The sequence below is a fragment of the Haliotis rufescens genome, unplaced genomic scaffold, assembly GCF_023055435.1.
Source record: "Haliotis rufescens isolate VD_foot unplaced genomic scaffold, xgHalRufe1.0.p SCAF_12, whole genome shotgun sequence".
Classification (NCBI taxonomy): domain Eukaryota; kingdom Metazoa; phylum Mollusca; class Gastropoda; order Lepetellida; family Haliotidae; genus Haliotis; species Haliotis rufescens.
Genome location: NW_025963802.1, coordinates 40,599,620 through 40,613,902, shown reverse-complemented (window position 1 = coordinate 40,613,902; position 14,283 = coordinate 40,599,620). Strand labels below are relative to the sequence as shown.

General features: G+C 40.8%; 1 protein-coding gene across 1 annotated transcript in view; it reads right to left on the bottom strand.

Moving 5' to 3' along the window:
* Window positions 1–4,180: 4,180 nt before the first annotated feature.
* LOC124115857 (thyroid peroxidase-like) overlaps window positions 4,181–14,283 on the bottom strand; it is a 29,427-nt gene continuing 19,324 nt past the window's right edge. The window contains exons 5-15 of the mRNA XM_048393646.1: window positions 13,487–13,692; window positions 13,030–13,224; window positions 11,325–11,427; window positions 10,679–10,785; window positions 10,270–10,371; window positions 9,447–9,536; window positions 7,776–7,936; window positions 7,070–7,623; window positions 6,572–6,741; window positions 5,641–5,740; window positions 4,181–4,941 (exon numbers count right to left, since the gene is read on the bottom strand). Of these exons, the coding sequence (XP_048249603.1) occupies window positions 4,734–4,941; window positions 5,641–5,740; window positions 6,572–6,741; window positions 7,070–7,623; window positions 7,776–7,936; window positions 9,447–9,536; window positions 10,270–10,371; window positions 10,679–10,785; window positions 11,325–11,427; window positions 13,030–13,224; window positions 13,487–13,692 (1,996 nt within the window). The 3' untranslated portion in view covers window positions 4,181–4,733. The remainder of the gene's footprint in view (window positions 4,942–5,640; window positions 5,741–6,571; window positions 6,742–7,069; window positions 7,624–7,775; window positions 7,937–9,446; window positions 9,537–10,269; window positions 10,372–10,678; window positions 10,786–11,324; window positions 11,428–13,029; window positions 13,225–13,486; window positions 13,693–14,283) is intronic.

Below are 14,283 nucleotides of genomic sequence, written 5' to 3'. Positions count from 1 at the left end.
GAAGTGGACATACTCAGCCATGGTTTTGTATTTGTTTGTTTTCATCACATATAGCAGACGCATAAGCATATATTTTTAGAGAGTACCTGCTATTAATGTTCGGTTTCTTATGAAACAGTTGTTCCCCGGAGCTCTAATATCGATTTCCTGGATAGTACAGATAGCTTTGTCGTGGAAGTTCCTGGTTTATTTGAGGTCAACATTGACAGCCAATGGGAAGTCCTTCCCGTACCCAGCACAACACAGCTCTTCATTGTGACTCCCGGCTCACTGGGACGCGGATTATGTAGTAGTTTTGGAGGTCAACGCTAGTCACCGCGAGTCACCGTAAGTTAGATTGAATCATATCAGTAGGCTGGTTGCCTTGGGGTTATATTCGCGGGCTGCGTGTTCATTCATTCATGATCTCCGACCTCAATACATTTCACGTTGTAAATAGTGGAGACCCGTAAATACCGTTCTAACTTGAATACCCTGGATTGTTTCGGGGTACTTCTGTTATTGTTATGTCTTACTGGGTGGCGGGGTGGAGTGGGGAATGTGTGGATTGACGAATCATGGGTACCGCTTAATGTCTATTATCACTGTGGACGCTGTGATATCAAACTGTTATAGTTTTTAAAGCAGGGTTCCGCATCAACGGTTTCCACTTTAAAGGGGGTTTGATTGTAATTTATCCCAAAATCCATTGTTTTAGCTAATCATATCTGACAATATGTTCGCGTAATTACTACAAATACAATGTACGGGCGTTGGGGTGTATTTTTATTTATCTTCATAATACGGGACAGCTAGCAGAAAGCGTCTCCTCACTTCAGGGGCGGTTTGGTGGTCTAGTGGTTAAAGCGTTCGCTCGTCACGCTTCAGACCCTGGTTTAACGTCGTGTTTAAAATTATTGCTCGTATATAGTGACAATGATGCACGTGCGTGTGTGGGGGAGTTGGGTTTAACGCCGTTTTCCAGTTACACCACGGTGGCGAGTATGGAGGATGAGGAATGTCTTCGAACCCACATTGTCGCTCAGAATCCTTTGCAAGTCGTGAGATGTGAGAAGAGGCATCGTCATAAAGTAGTAGAACTCCAGCAGTCAGCATTTCTCTCAAGTGATGAAGCAAATCAGCATGGTAGGCACCGGTAATCGTCTTTGTCTTTCAAAGTAATCAACAAGGATCACACCCTTTGCATCTCAGAATACAGTGGCCATAATTTTCTTCACTGATCTTGAAGACCGGAGTATCTTTGGTGCTGGAGAAGTGGAATGGTGCCGTTCCAGGGATTGACGTTTTCACTCGGGATCATGGTGGTAGACCCATCGTTCATCACCCGTTTCTAATCACTTTTTTAATTTGATGAAATCCCCCTGAATTGGCTCTAAATTATCTCGGGCAATGTCAGTACTGTTTTCCTTAAGATCAGAATTTAGAAACTTTGGCACCCAACGATCAGATATCTTATTAAAATGAATATATATATATAGTCGAATTTAAGTTATGAGGAGATGTTGTTCCCACTTGAAGCGCTCTTAGAATAATTATGAGAAGTTGTATCCCTTGAAGCAATCATAAAATGCTCGTTGAAACATGACTACTGATATGCATATTTCATGCACAGCTACTGATTTGTTTCATTTTAAACACAAATACGTACTTGTGTGCCTAGGAAATCTATGGTCAAATGTACGCTTCGTAACAATGAATATTTCAATATATCTTTACATTTCAATAGAACATGGTGTACAAACACAATCAAGATTTTGGACATCATTTATTCTTCTACACAGATTTATCTTAAAGTTATGGAGTGATATTCCTATTTAACCTGTTGCTTTAATTATCTATCCTGTAGAATAACGATAAATACTTTTGACATGTGTGACGTTATATCACCATATTTACTGAGAGGCTTTGCTATGCTTATCGATGTATGCCACGATTGTGAAAAAACATCTATCTTAAATTGAATCAAAAAATAGTTTCATTACCAACTTCTTGCGAAATTGCATTAGCGCATCATGTAATTAATTGCTTGGTGCATCAGATATTGCATGTTGCTCCATCAGCCAGGTGAGACCCGTGAAGATTCCGGGGTAGAATAGGTCTCCAGCAACCCATACTTGCCGTTAAAGGTGACTATATATGCTTGTCGTAAAAGGCGACTAACGGGATCGGGTGGTCAGGCTCGCTGACTTGGTTGATGCATATCATCGATCCCAATTGCGTGGATCGATGCTCATGATATCAATCACTGGATTGCGTGTCCAGACTCGATTATTTACAGACCGCCGTCATATAGCTGGAATATTGCTGAATGCGGCGTTAAACAACCAACCAACCAACCAACATCAGCCAGGTGAGGCAGAACGGCCCTCCTTTCCGTTGAAACTGCCACCTGGCAATATATAGTGGGCAGCAGCTTAACGTACCCTCCCTTCCCAGAGTATCAACTCTTGCTATTATTCTGGGCTGTTTTTGTCAATCCAGCAGACTGTAACGGCGGAACCCCCGGGGCAGATGTAGGGTTTCAGGTTTGTTAATAAGACGTATATAGGGCTCATTGATGCATTTCCCCTCATTTGATATAATTCAATATATATGTGGGAGCTTGGCCGAGTTGTCGATGATGGTGCCCCTCGCTATTATTCATCTCATGTCATTGGTTTGGCAGGCTGGACGCTTGCCTGCTACCGGTACTGTTTGTGTGTTGTTTTACGCCGCACTATTCCAGCTATATAAGGCAATTGGTATACGATGACATGTATCAACCAATTTAGCCAATCTGACCACCCGATCCTCTTAGTCGTCTCTTACAACAAGCATAGTCGCCTTTTACGGCAAGCATGGGTTGCTGAAGACCTATTCTACCTCGGATCTTCACGGGTCTGCTACCGGTTCAGCTGACCACCACTTAAGGGAGGTGGCCTTTGGTGGCTTTCCTCCTGGGTGGGGTATCTGTATTTGCCGTGGGGGTTCGGGTCCAAACTATTTGCATTCCCAATCAGCATTAAACAGTGCCCAAATGTCTTTAAACAATTCAGTAGTTTATATTTTGTATGCCATCTTACGTTGATTTAACTTTCATGTTGTTAATACAGCAACGGCGATGACTTATTACAATAATACTCCAACGATTGTGGCGTATTACAATAATCTCGCACATGGCAGAGATGCATTACAATAACATTGTAATGGTGGTGACATTATGGAATATTACTGCCACGGTAGTGATGTATACGATACTCCAGCAATGGTTCGGACGTAATACAGTGATACAGCAACGATAGTTACGGGTTACAGTAATACAGCAACGATAGTTACGGGTTACAGTAATACAGCAACGATAGTTACGGGTTACAGTAATACAGCAACGATAGTTACGGGTTACAGTAATACAGCAACGATAGTTACGGGTCACAGTAATACAGCAACGATAGTTACGGGTTACAGTAATACAGCAACGATAGTTACGGGTTACAGTAATACAGCAACGATAGGTACAGGTTACAGTAATACAGCAAGGATAGTTACGGGTTACAGTAATACAGCAAGGATAGTTACGGGTTACGGTAATACAGCAACGATAGTTACGGGTTACAGTAATACAGCAACGATAGTTACGGGTTACAGTAATACAGCAACGATAGTTACGGGTTACGGTAATACAGCAACGATAGTTACGGGTTACAGTAATACAGCAACGATAGTTACGGGTTACAGTAATACAGCAACGATAGTTACGGGTTACAGTAATACAGCAAGGATAGTTACGGGTTACAGTAATACAGCAACGATAGTTACGGGTTACGGTAATACAGCAACGATAGTTACGGGTTACAGTAATACAGCAACGATAGGTACAGGTTACAGTAATACAGCAACGATAGTTACGGGTTACAGTAATACAGCAACGATGGAAACATCGTACAGTTGTTCTGCACCATAGTGACGTTACAGTCATACAGACATGGTGGAGACGTAAAGCTTTTCAAAATGTTGAGCACAGATGCGTCTCTTAGCTGCAGGATACAATTTAGTCCTTAGTTTGTCAACATCATAGCCCTGCTTGTTGGTTACATCACAGTTGTAAGCGGCGTTTACGATAAGCATATCTTTAAGTCACGGAGATGCGCATCAATGATCAGGGGTGTCATAAAATTAGAAAAAAGTGATAAAGAAAATGTGGTAGTAGTTTCTCAGGTTTATTAAATAACTACCAATTGTACTAATGGTAAACCAAAAAAAGATAAGATAACCCCAATCTGCGCACTGTAATTCTATCAGCGCAAATATACAGTCAAGCAATTTATCCATTCAACAGTAATACAGCATTAAAAGGAGAGCTGCTAAAACAAATTTATTAATTATCTAACACAAAACGATCTGACGCTGCAAGATAGCGACTGCCGGAAACAAAGCCGGGGAACAGAGCGGCACTAGTCAGTGACATGGGTAAACAGAAAACACGGTGACACTCACTCAGCATGGTATAACAGAGAAACAACCCAACATTATAGTTTTTTAATATACAATAACACAACTCTTCTGTCAAACAAGGATAGATTTCGTGTCATGACCCTTATATCAGTTGTGATTAGTAGGTATATTTTTTCTAAGCAAGCAAGCTAAAGGTGACAAATTGTTTAGGTTTGTCAACAGGTAACGGACAAAAAAGTAAAACGTGATACTCGCTACCTGTATTATATTACTTAAAACGTACAGCTTAAAATTACAGCTTTTTAATAATTAGGTTGTCTGAAAACACACCACCAGCAAAATATAAAACATCTACGAATCTGATAGCTCTGACCGCTGCAGTCACAGGTCTTGCATGTGCGACTTCTACTCTGTTTGCCTGCTTTGCATGTTCCCCAGGACGTCCAGGTGCCTGTGCTCGGATCATTCCAGTGTTTGAGGTCAATTTCATCCAGAGAACAGCACGAGGACCTGGAACAAGTTGTTTGACCAGTGTTACAACAATCAAGGCCTTCGTAACGTTCTCAAAAAGTATTATGAAAGGGCATTTCCAAATTTGACGCATCAGTTACCAAAACGATGTCAAGTGGCATTCACCATTTTAACTTGAACCATAGGTTCACGTGTTGTAAGTGAACAGTTGACTCGCCCTTGCGTTTGTTTGTGATGGTACCAACGCTGGAGTAAGATGCGTTCACCTTTTCGCGAACACCTTGTGTCATCAGATATAGACAGTGATTCATTACCACATGCTCATGCTACATACGGACTCGTATAATGGACTCAGGGATGTCTGATGATTATAAGAAATTTGTCGATTTCATTTAATCATTTCAATAAGAAAGCAATGGGGTTCCACTGGGTTAAAAGCCTTTAAGCTCATCTTTTCTAACACCAGTTATCATCTCCATTTGATGGGGATTCATAACCACATGCCCATGACATTGTAGGAATCGGACAATGATCTTCTTTCAGCAGAGATATATGGTGCTTATGGAAAGGATCTTGCCTCCAATAATAAAATGAATAAAATGCTTTGATCATGAGTGGGGATGAATAAGAGGTATTTCTGCTGTTCAGGTGGCAATTGCTATTTCAAGAGATCATGCACATTGTTTTATATTATGATGACTATTTTTTTATAATTTCAAAGTGTTGAACACTACTTACAGAGATCCCTTGATGAAAGCGTTCTTCTGGATCATGTAGGTGTCCGTATTATCACACACTACCCTGGACAGACTGGCTTTCCGGATCTCATTCAGCTGGTCTGATAACAAATCATAACATTACCATGAATTGTATTCAATTGTCACTGACTGATCAAATCATATTAACCATGTCTGATGATTTGACGACCGCGCCGTGACGTCTTAATAGTGACGTGCGGTTTGAACTGAACAATGCAAGGCTTCCTTACTCTTTTCCCAGAGTGCCCACTTCATGATGGCACTTCCGTGCCTGTCATATATGCGAGTACAGCATACTGATGTAAAAACAATAATGTTCAATAGCCATGATTTGTTTAAAGGGTATTATCAGTGTTTCCAGCATTGAAATCGATAACACTTTCAAAACAATGGACTAAACCCATGCCGCTTTACTCAATGTATTCGCTGACACAAAAGAGGAATCATTTCATAGTGTCCTGGTAGAATGGAGATTAACGTGCTGTCAATTTAGAACAAGGTTATATGTAGATTGAACAGTGTTAAATAAAATAAAAACACAGTATGTTTGTCCTGTAATGATATGCTTTAAATACATGACACATGAATTATATACTATGGCTCAAGCGTAACATTGTCAATGAGTTTTGTTAGTTTTTCAGTCACTGCTTCAAGACAGACAATTTTCTTTCTTTGAAAAGTGAGCCAAATTCTTTTCACAACGATTTATTACATTTGATTTCACACTCAAAATGTTTCTTCAGTATTCCTCTGGAATAACAATTTGTTAAGTTCTAATGATGGGAAAACTATTCGATTCCATTATGGCAATATCTTTATAGTCGATGTTATTTTATGGTCCTTCGGAATTTGCCTGTCAGTGCTTTTTGCTTGTCTCGGAATACACACACGTAGTTTTAATGTTCACTCACTCTTAGTAAATTTCACATATGCGTTGTTCTCTTCAAACCAGAATCGGTCTCCTTCCTTCAGGGCCTGGAACTGCTTCCCCAGGAGACAGGTAAATGTCGGTCCCAGAAGACCTCCTGGAACAGGCTTCTCAGACAGAGCCCCAGGAAACAGGTCAATGTCGTCGATGTGCCTGGAAAGAGACATGTAACTATGGATCGGTGTGATTCAGGGTGTTGGCTCAGTGGATGATAACGTGTACAGAAAGAACACTTTCTATCTCTGTTGTACTTGTCACAACTTGTCGAAGAACAAGTCTAGTCACGATCTAGTGACCGCGCCCTCAATATAATTTTCGGGCTTCCGTCATTATTCGGCAAAGTCTGGCGGTCATCGTTGTCTAGAGTGTTTTTGCATTCATTGCTACAGAATAAGTGACCCGTACATATTATTCTCTAGTTATTTAACTACATAACGTGATGCAATAGAAGTATTTTCTTCAGAAAATGGACCGCACTCACTTATACACTTTCTTTAAAAGGTTCACTGTAGTATCTGTGTGTGTCGTGGGGGCCAGGCCGTCGATGGATGTAGCATTTGGAACGTTACAGTACTTCCTCCACTCGGTGTAAGACGGTAGCCCGTGGTCTCTTCCTCTCTGGATGTTGAGAGCTGCCAGGTCCAGACTATTTCCTTTACTGTCAGCAAACAGCTTGTCCGTGACCTCCTGCGTCAGTTTGTGTTCTGCATTCTGAACTCCGTCCTTAACCAGCCCTCTACAGTAATGACCAACCTTTCTGTTGTTGACGTTCAGAATGAGATTCGTGTTGCCGAAGGTCTTGCTTAGTTGGTCCTGGCCGATATTACTATATGAAGAGCTGTAGCTAGCTAAGAAGCTGTGGATCATGGAGTGTCCCATTCTGAAAGCCGCCGTAGCGAAGGCGTTCCTGATGCTGGCGTCGGTCGTAGTGCTGTATACGTTGGCGTAAGTGCTCCGAGACCCAATTGGCAAGTCATACTTGGTCATCGCTTGCTGGCCCATGATAATAGGCAAGTATTCATCGTACGTGATTTTCTGAAATCCCGAGTATATTGAATTTACATTCATTTGCAGTAGACACATATAACATGATTATTTACATTATTTCAGACAGACCGACAGACAGTTTATTTATGTGCATTTCCTTTCTCTGTCGAAATTGATTAAGAAAAATAGAATATTCATACCTGTATAATAGCGCCGACTATCTTCCTTGCTTCCTGGAAAGTGATCTCATCGCTCCAATGGCAGTTGCGTTCTTTTAGTTTTTTAGCTATGCGGTTGTGTTCTCTCATGAAGATGGTGTGCATGCTCTGAAGAGTTGGATTTTCATTCACTCGATGATCACCTTAAAAAATAAATAATAATGGTTTCTTAATGCCCCAAATCTATTATGTTTCTGGTCTTTGAAATTTGACCTCAAACAAGAGATGACGTGGCTGTTATCGAATCATTTACATGGAGGAAGAACATGTTTCTTGCCCTAATAATAGGAATGGTTATAATTAACATTAAGTTTATATGTTTCTAAAACGCTCTACCATTGAATGAAAGTATGGGTGTTATATTTGATGGATGAGACTAGAGCATAACAGAGTAGTTAATGACATCATTATGAATATAGGATGTATACTGTGGATGATAGCACAAATGTAGAAGTACTTTTCTGTCATGTGATATTTTTGCCCAATGCACTCGTTGTGCCGGCGCTGGAGAGTCAACTATCCAATATCAAAGTATAGTTTTCATTTTCATTGTGTTAAAACAGACACTCTCAAGCATGTTCTTTCGAAAATATGGATAATCCGATCAGAGATTCAGTTGCCGATTTTGCGTTGCAATTCTTCCAACTATTAAGCAAAGACAGATATTTTCCATCTGGTCTTCATTTTCTAGTTTTTACAAGTTTTAATCTACTCACCCAAGTAATTTTCTCCTACCAACACCCGTCTCATCGATTGTCGCATCCCATTTCTGGGCCAGTGTTTCGCCAAAGCAAACGTAAATACGAGGGATGGTCAAAACGTTCTAAGTCTGACTAACTTACAACTGTGGGCCATAACAAAGTGAAAAAGTCAAATGTTTGAGGCCGTTTGTTTATTAGTGACAGGCAGTTGGACACGAAAGGAACGTGTACCGAGCAGTCATCAAGTTTTTGACTTAGGAGAACAATACTCCCCCAGAAATTCATGACCGCATGTCACAAGCGTACGGGATAAGTGCCCGAGCTATTCCACTGTTAAACGTTTGGCAGCTATTTTTAAGGATGATGACCCAAGGTCTGGGCCCCCCTCAACTTCCACCAATGAAGATTCAATCAAGGAGATAGAAAATGCTTATACTGTCGGACAGATGTATTACCATTGCTCAACTTGTGGAAGATACAGGTCTAAGCCATGGATCCATTGAAACTATTATTCATGAACATTTCAGATGAATATGATATCTGCTCATTTTGTGCCGATTTCCAAATTCTGAACTTAAATAAAATGGAACCGACATTGCCAGAGAAAATTTAGAGATAATTGAGGAGGATTTCATCAAATTGAAAAAAGAGATTAGTCACGGGTGATGAAACATAGGTCTACCACTATGATCCCGAGTCAAAATGTCAATTCATTGAACGGCACTATTCCACATCTCCGGCACCAAAGAAATTCAAGTCTTCAAGATCAGTGCAGAAAGGTATAGCCACTGTATTCTGGGATGCAAAGGATCCTTGTTGATTACTTAGAAAGCCAAAAGACGAGTACCGGTGCCTACTATGCGGATTTGCTTCATCGCCTGAGAGATTCTATCAAAGTAAAGCGGCAAAAAAATTCATAAAGGTTATTGAAAATGCTACACGCTCTTCCTACCTGCTAGGAAACAGTAACTAGGGCTGTTTGGTGTGGTACAACTAGACTGTGAATCGTTTGGCAAGTGAGCACATCTCATCTTCAACTGACCTGAAACAAGGTACAATGTAATTATATCAACAACTTCTTGAAAGACTGGATTGATTACAGATAGATTCACTGATTTTTACCAAAACCAATATTAGTTTATTTCCTATTTTAATCTAACCACGAAAGATTTCCTATTGCAGCATGTGGAGAATGGGTACCCCTTGCACGAACACCTGGTGTCATCACTGCCTTTCGGTGATCTGTTCATATAATTTACTTTCTACGCCACATGAAATGTTTTTCATCTGATAAATCGAGACTGAATATACTCTGGCGTTGACGTTTACAGAAACTTTTTCAAGTAGGTCTCACTGTAAATTATCACTTGTGCTTCATGATTACTGGTACGTCCACGCCCTATTGTTCCATTGGTTTGATTGTTCAAATGACGTCACTTTATTGTATTCTCTCAAATAATGAAAGTTACCTCATCAACAGTTCATGAAGAAGCTGGAAGCGTGACTTTGTTACAACAACAGAGCCGATGACAATATTCATGATCCGAAAATCCCAACCCAACATGGAATTATTCCTTCTTTGATATTTCTGAAATATCTGAATCAGCGAAGGGTGTTTTTTCTGTTTGCAGTTTGCATTATTTACATTAAAGACGAAAATCATATCATCAACGAAAGCTTCACATGGGAAAATGTAATAAATGAGGCTATTTTACGGGAATTGGACCACATTAATTGGTCCTCCTCCTGAATTGACCGTTCATATGTTCTCCTACCGTCGACAAAAGTCCGTAGCTTGTTCTGTTCCTCCTGTGACGACCCGTACACCTGTGAGGCGTCTATGTAGGCTGTGAGCTGGTTCAGCTGTTCCACAGGAGCTGGAACAAGCATATCTTGTCATTGGAACAACGAGTATGTGTCACTGTACCATACGGGGCACGGGCAAGTTGTCTCATGCGGCACAACAGTCTGCGAAGAGTTTCCTTATCAATGTGTAAACTTGACATTTCCTGGACATGATTGAGTGCGCGAACATGAGGAGTATTTAGTTTAGATGACAGCTTAATAAGGCTATGAGAACTGTGTGTTGGCTTAGACGACTACACCACTATTCTCCAAAGCAATACTGTTACCACGATTGATTTAACGTTATGACTTACAAAATAACGATGTGTGTCATATTACCTGCGTGGCAATATTCGTTCGCTACTTGAACCGAGCGCACGAAGTTCATGCAGGTGGAATCGAAGTGTCGATCGGGTTGTGGAATGTCGATGGGAAAACACTGCGGCCTGAAAAGAACCAAATTGATTGCCTCTGTGTAACACAAAATCAGTGTGGGCGAGCGTAGACTAACCGCATAAAGGCTATAATTCGGCTCAAATGTGCAGCAAATGTCAGTTAAATAAGCATTAAAACTTTCCCAATACATGTTAAGTATTATAATTCTAACTAAAATGATGGCATGGTCGACTTGCATTTCGCTGATAAAAGAACCAATAAAGAGGAAAGTCCTTCAATGCTTAATTTAACATTATTACAATGAAAGTATTGTTTAAATACAAGCCCATGTTGAACAAAATTAAAAGAATTCCCAGTTCACCTGCTAAGGGAAGAGTATCGCGATCTCGAGCACGTTTGTTTCGAACAAAACTAAACAGCAAGTAAAAACATAATGTTTAGCGTCCTTGTCGATATCGTTGGGATTGGGATTTTATGTTTGAACAGTGATCTAATAAAACAAATATCGTTGTTCAAGAAGGCCTACAATATAATACGTAATGCAAACAGGGACAATTTAAAAGGAAAGATATAAATGTAATTTGCCCACCTTATTAGATCTGGTAATGGCTCTGGTGGTCGTGCCCCTCGTTTTCCTCTATAACTACCAAGACCAAGACCGCAGCATCCAACAGAAGAACCGCCATTCGGACCTGCAACGATTTATTATTTTGTTTATTACACATGCTTATGATAATGTTGGAACGACACAATAGACTCTGCTTCAAGCAGAGATGTCTTCTGTGCAGCGTCAAGCAATGAATACTTACATTTTTATGCAAATTATATGAATGGCGGGTGCTACCGGTAGGGCAGGGCATGCTTACCCTTTTCGCGAACACCTGGTGTCATCACTGGTTGTCAGTGGTTCTTGCATATAATTTCTATAGCTATTTTGTCCGTGAACCAAATGGAATCTGTTTGAGCAAAAATCTAGGCTGGTTATTCCCTTGCATTGACAATTTATATGGTTTGTCCGGTCTTTATTATTATTATGTAATAAAAAATGCAGCAAAAAGGGTTTGGGTGATCCTCGCACAGTCAGGCTGGTTAGGCTCATCATCAGCTCAGGGTCCATGCCCCCTCCACACGCAGCCCAGACAGTGAATGGGACTTCTCACAGGAAGCGGTGCCTTGTCAAACCGACCTAGAACTTTTGGGAGAATGTGACGACTCCCCATCACTGCAGCCTTCTGCATTACACAGATTATCAGAAGGGCTGTATTCCTGGCAAGCACACCCGGGTACTCTCTCAGTATCAGTCAACAGATTGGGAGGTACCAAACCTAAGGCACCGGGAACAATGGGGAGTCCGACAAACTGGTACTTGGGATGCAAGCGTGACATTTCGAAAGTGAGGTCCACATAGTTGCCATGGTTTTCCTGAATCTTATCAATCACATTAGTCTCAGGAGGGACATAGAATTCAATAATATAATTTATTTAAATCGATACATCAAAAAGGCGTGGATACGGTCCTATTCTAAAGAATTTCGTATTTAACATTTTCATTGACGCACTCTTCATATTCTTGGTCGTACCATTGATGGACCTCTGTCTCAAAACCACAAGCATGGCGAAGACTGTAATAACGTGATCGAGCTACACCATCATGTCTACATTTCATATTTACATTTTGATGGAAATCACACATTGACGGTTTCGAGGGGGAAGTTACTGGTCCCGAGAGGCAAACAGAAAGCCTTCTGTTTCACTTTTCAGACCAGCCGACTTCATCCAAGGATGGACCCGATGCCAAGGTCGTACGAAGTGCCATCCTTTGTGAAACTGAGCCTGTGCCGATTTGATATGGAACTTCGCTTGGTTAACATAATTTCTGTACCGTCCAGCAGTACAGAACCATCCACAAAATCAGCATTAAACAAATCAAGCAGATTTCCAAGACCGGTGGTGATCTGTATTTCAACTGCCATAATTAAAGTTATATTCCTCATCAAGAATTTTATGATTCAGAAATCAATATTTGTTTCCTATTCCTACCCGGACAGACGATCAGCTGAAACGTGTTCTACTTTAGTTGCCTTGTTTTTGTGGTCATAATTATGCAGGTTGAAAATGACCTCATTTGCCTCAGATAGTTAGAAACATGCAGGATTGAAAAAGAATTATCTAAAAATCTTTTAAAAATTATTTTAAGCTATTGCTCAGTGAATAAGGACGTGCATGGTGAATCTTTCGGAAATGAAGATAACAAACATGTCGAAAAATAAGTTCCAAGAAGCTTTTTCTGTTACCTCCAGACAGTTGCTGTGTTGGTGTGCTGGTGATGTCGTGATCCAGGAACTGACCCCACTGCATCAACATGTGGGTGTAGGAGGCGTGGCGGTCAGCGTCTGTTGACGGGGGGTGGACAGTCGTGCTGACCAGGCGGGCACTGGGTAACTTTGAGGACGACCCAAGGGTGGCTTTTTCTCGTGGGGAAGATATATCTAAAACAGATTAATGAAACTTATATAAAGAACCGAATGATGAGATAACAAGGACCTTGACATCCAAACTATGTATCGTGCTAGGTAATGCGTGGCATGGTTCATTCCCTGCAAAGTGATAATGGGTTTCAAATCCACGATAGTAGTTTTCCGGCACGCAATATGGGCACACCTTCGCACATAGCATTACGGTGCCTTAGACGACTGGGCTACCTTTACCCCAATTTATATTCGAAATAAATTGTGATGTGAACACATTTACAGTCATCATAAGCGGGATCCAGCCATCGCCTCATTGGAATGAATGCCTTGCCCCAGGTTGTATGCTCGAGGTTGTTGCAGGAACCATCAGCTGTCCGGTAGGGGGAGGAGGTGTTACACGGTTCAACAAGGCTGGAATCGCACTCGAGCTTTGGACCGAAACCATTCTTCAACATCAAGGGCACGGACTCCTGTGGTACTTTCGCTCTGCAATAGTATACCATGTAACCATTCATTTCCACGAACTACTTTGACATAAGGCTGCATTGAACAGCTTAAGGATAGTCCACAGTGGAGAGAAAAATACTGATACATACAGGCGTGTACAATCTTTGTTAAATCCACAAGTACGGGTATCACTACTGTTCTGACACTCCAAGGATAAAAATTATGAACAATTTTGGAGTCACAATCACGTCAGTCCGCGGATCCTGACAGACGTCAAAACAACTCGTATCTCATCTTGATAGCACGTAGCTAATGACATCTCAATTTGATTGGACGTTGCTAATGATATCTCAACTTGATAGCACGTAGCTAACGATATCTCAACTTGATAGCACGTAGCAAATGATATCTCAACTTGATAGCACGTACCAAATAATATCTCAACTTTACAGCACGTAGCTAATGATATGTCAACTTGATAGGACGTACCCAATGATATGTCAACTTGATGGCACGTACCTAATGATATCTCAACTCTGTAGCACGTAGCTAATGATATCTCAACTTGATAACATGTAGATAATGATATATCAACTTGATGGCACGAAGCTAATTATATCTCAACTTTAC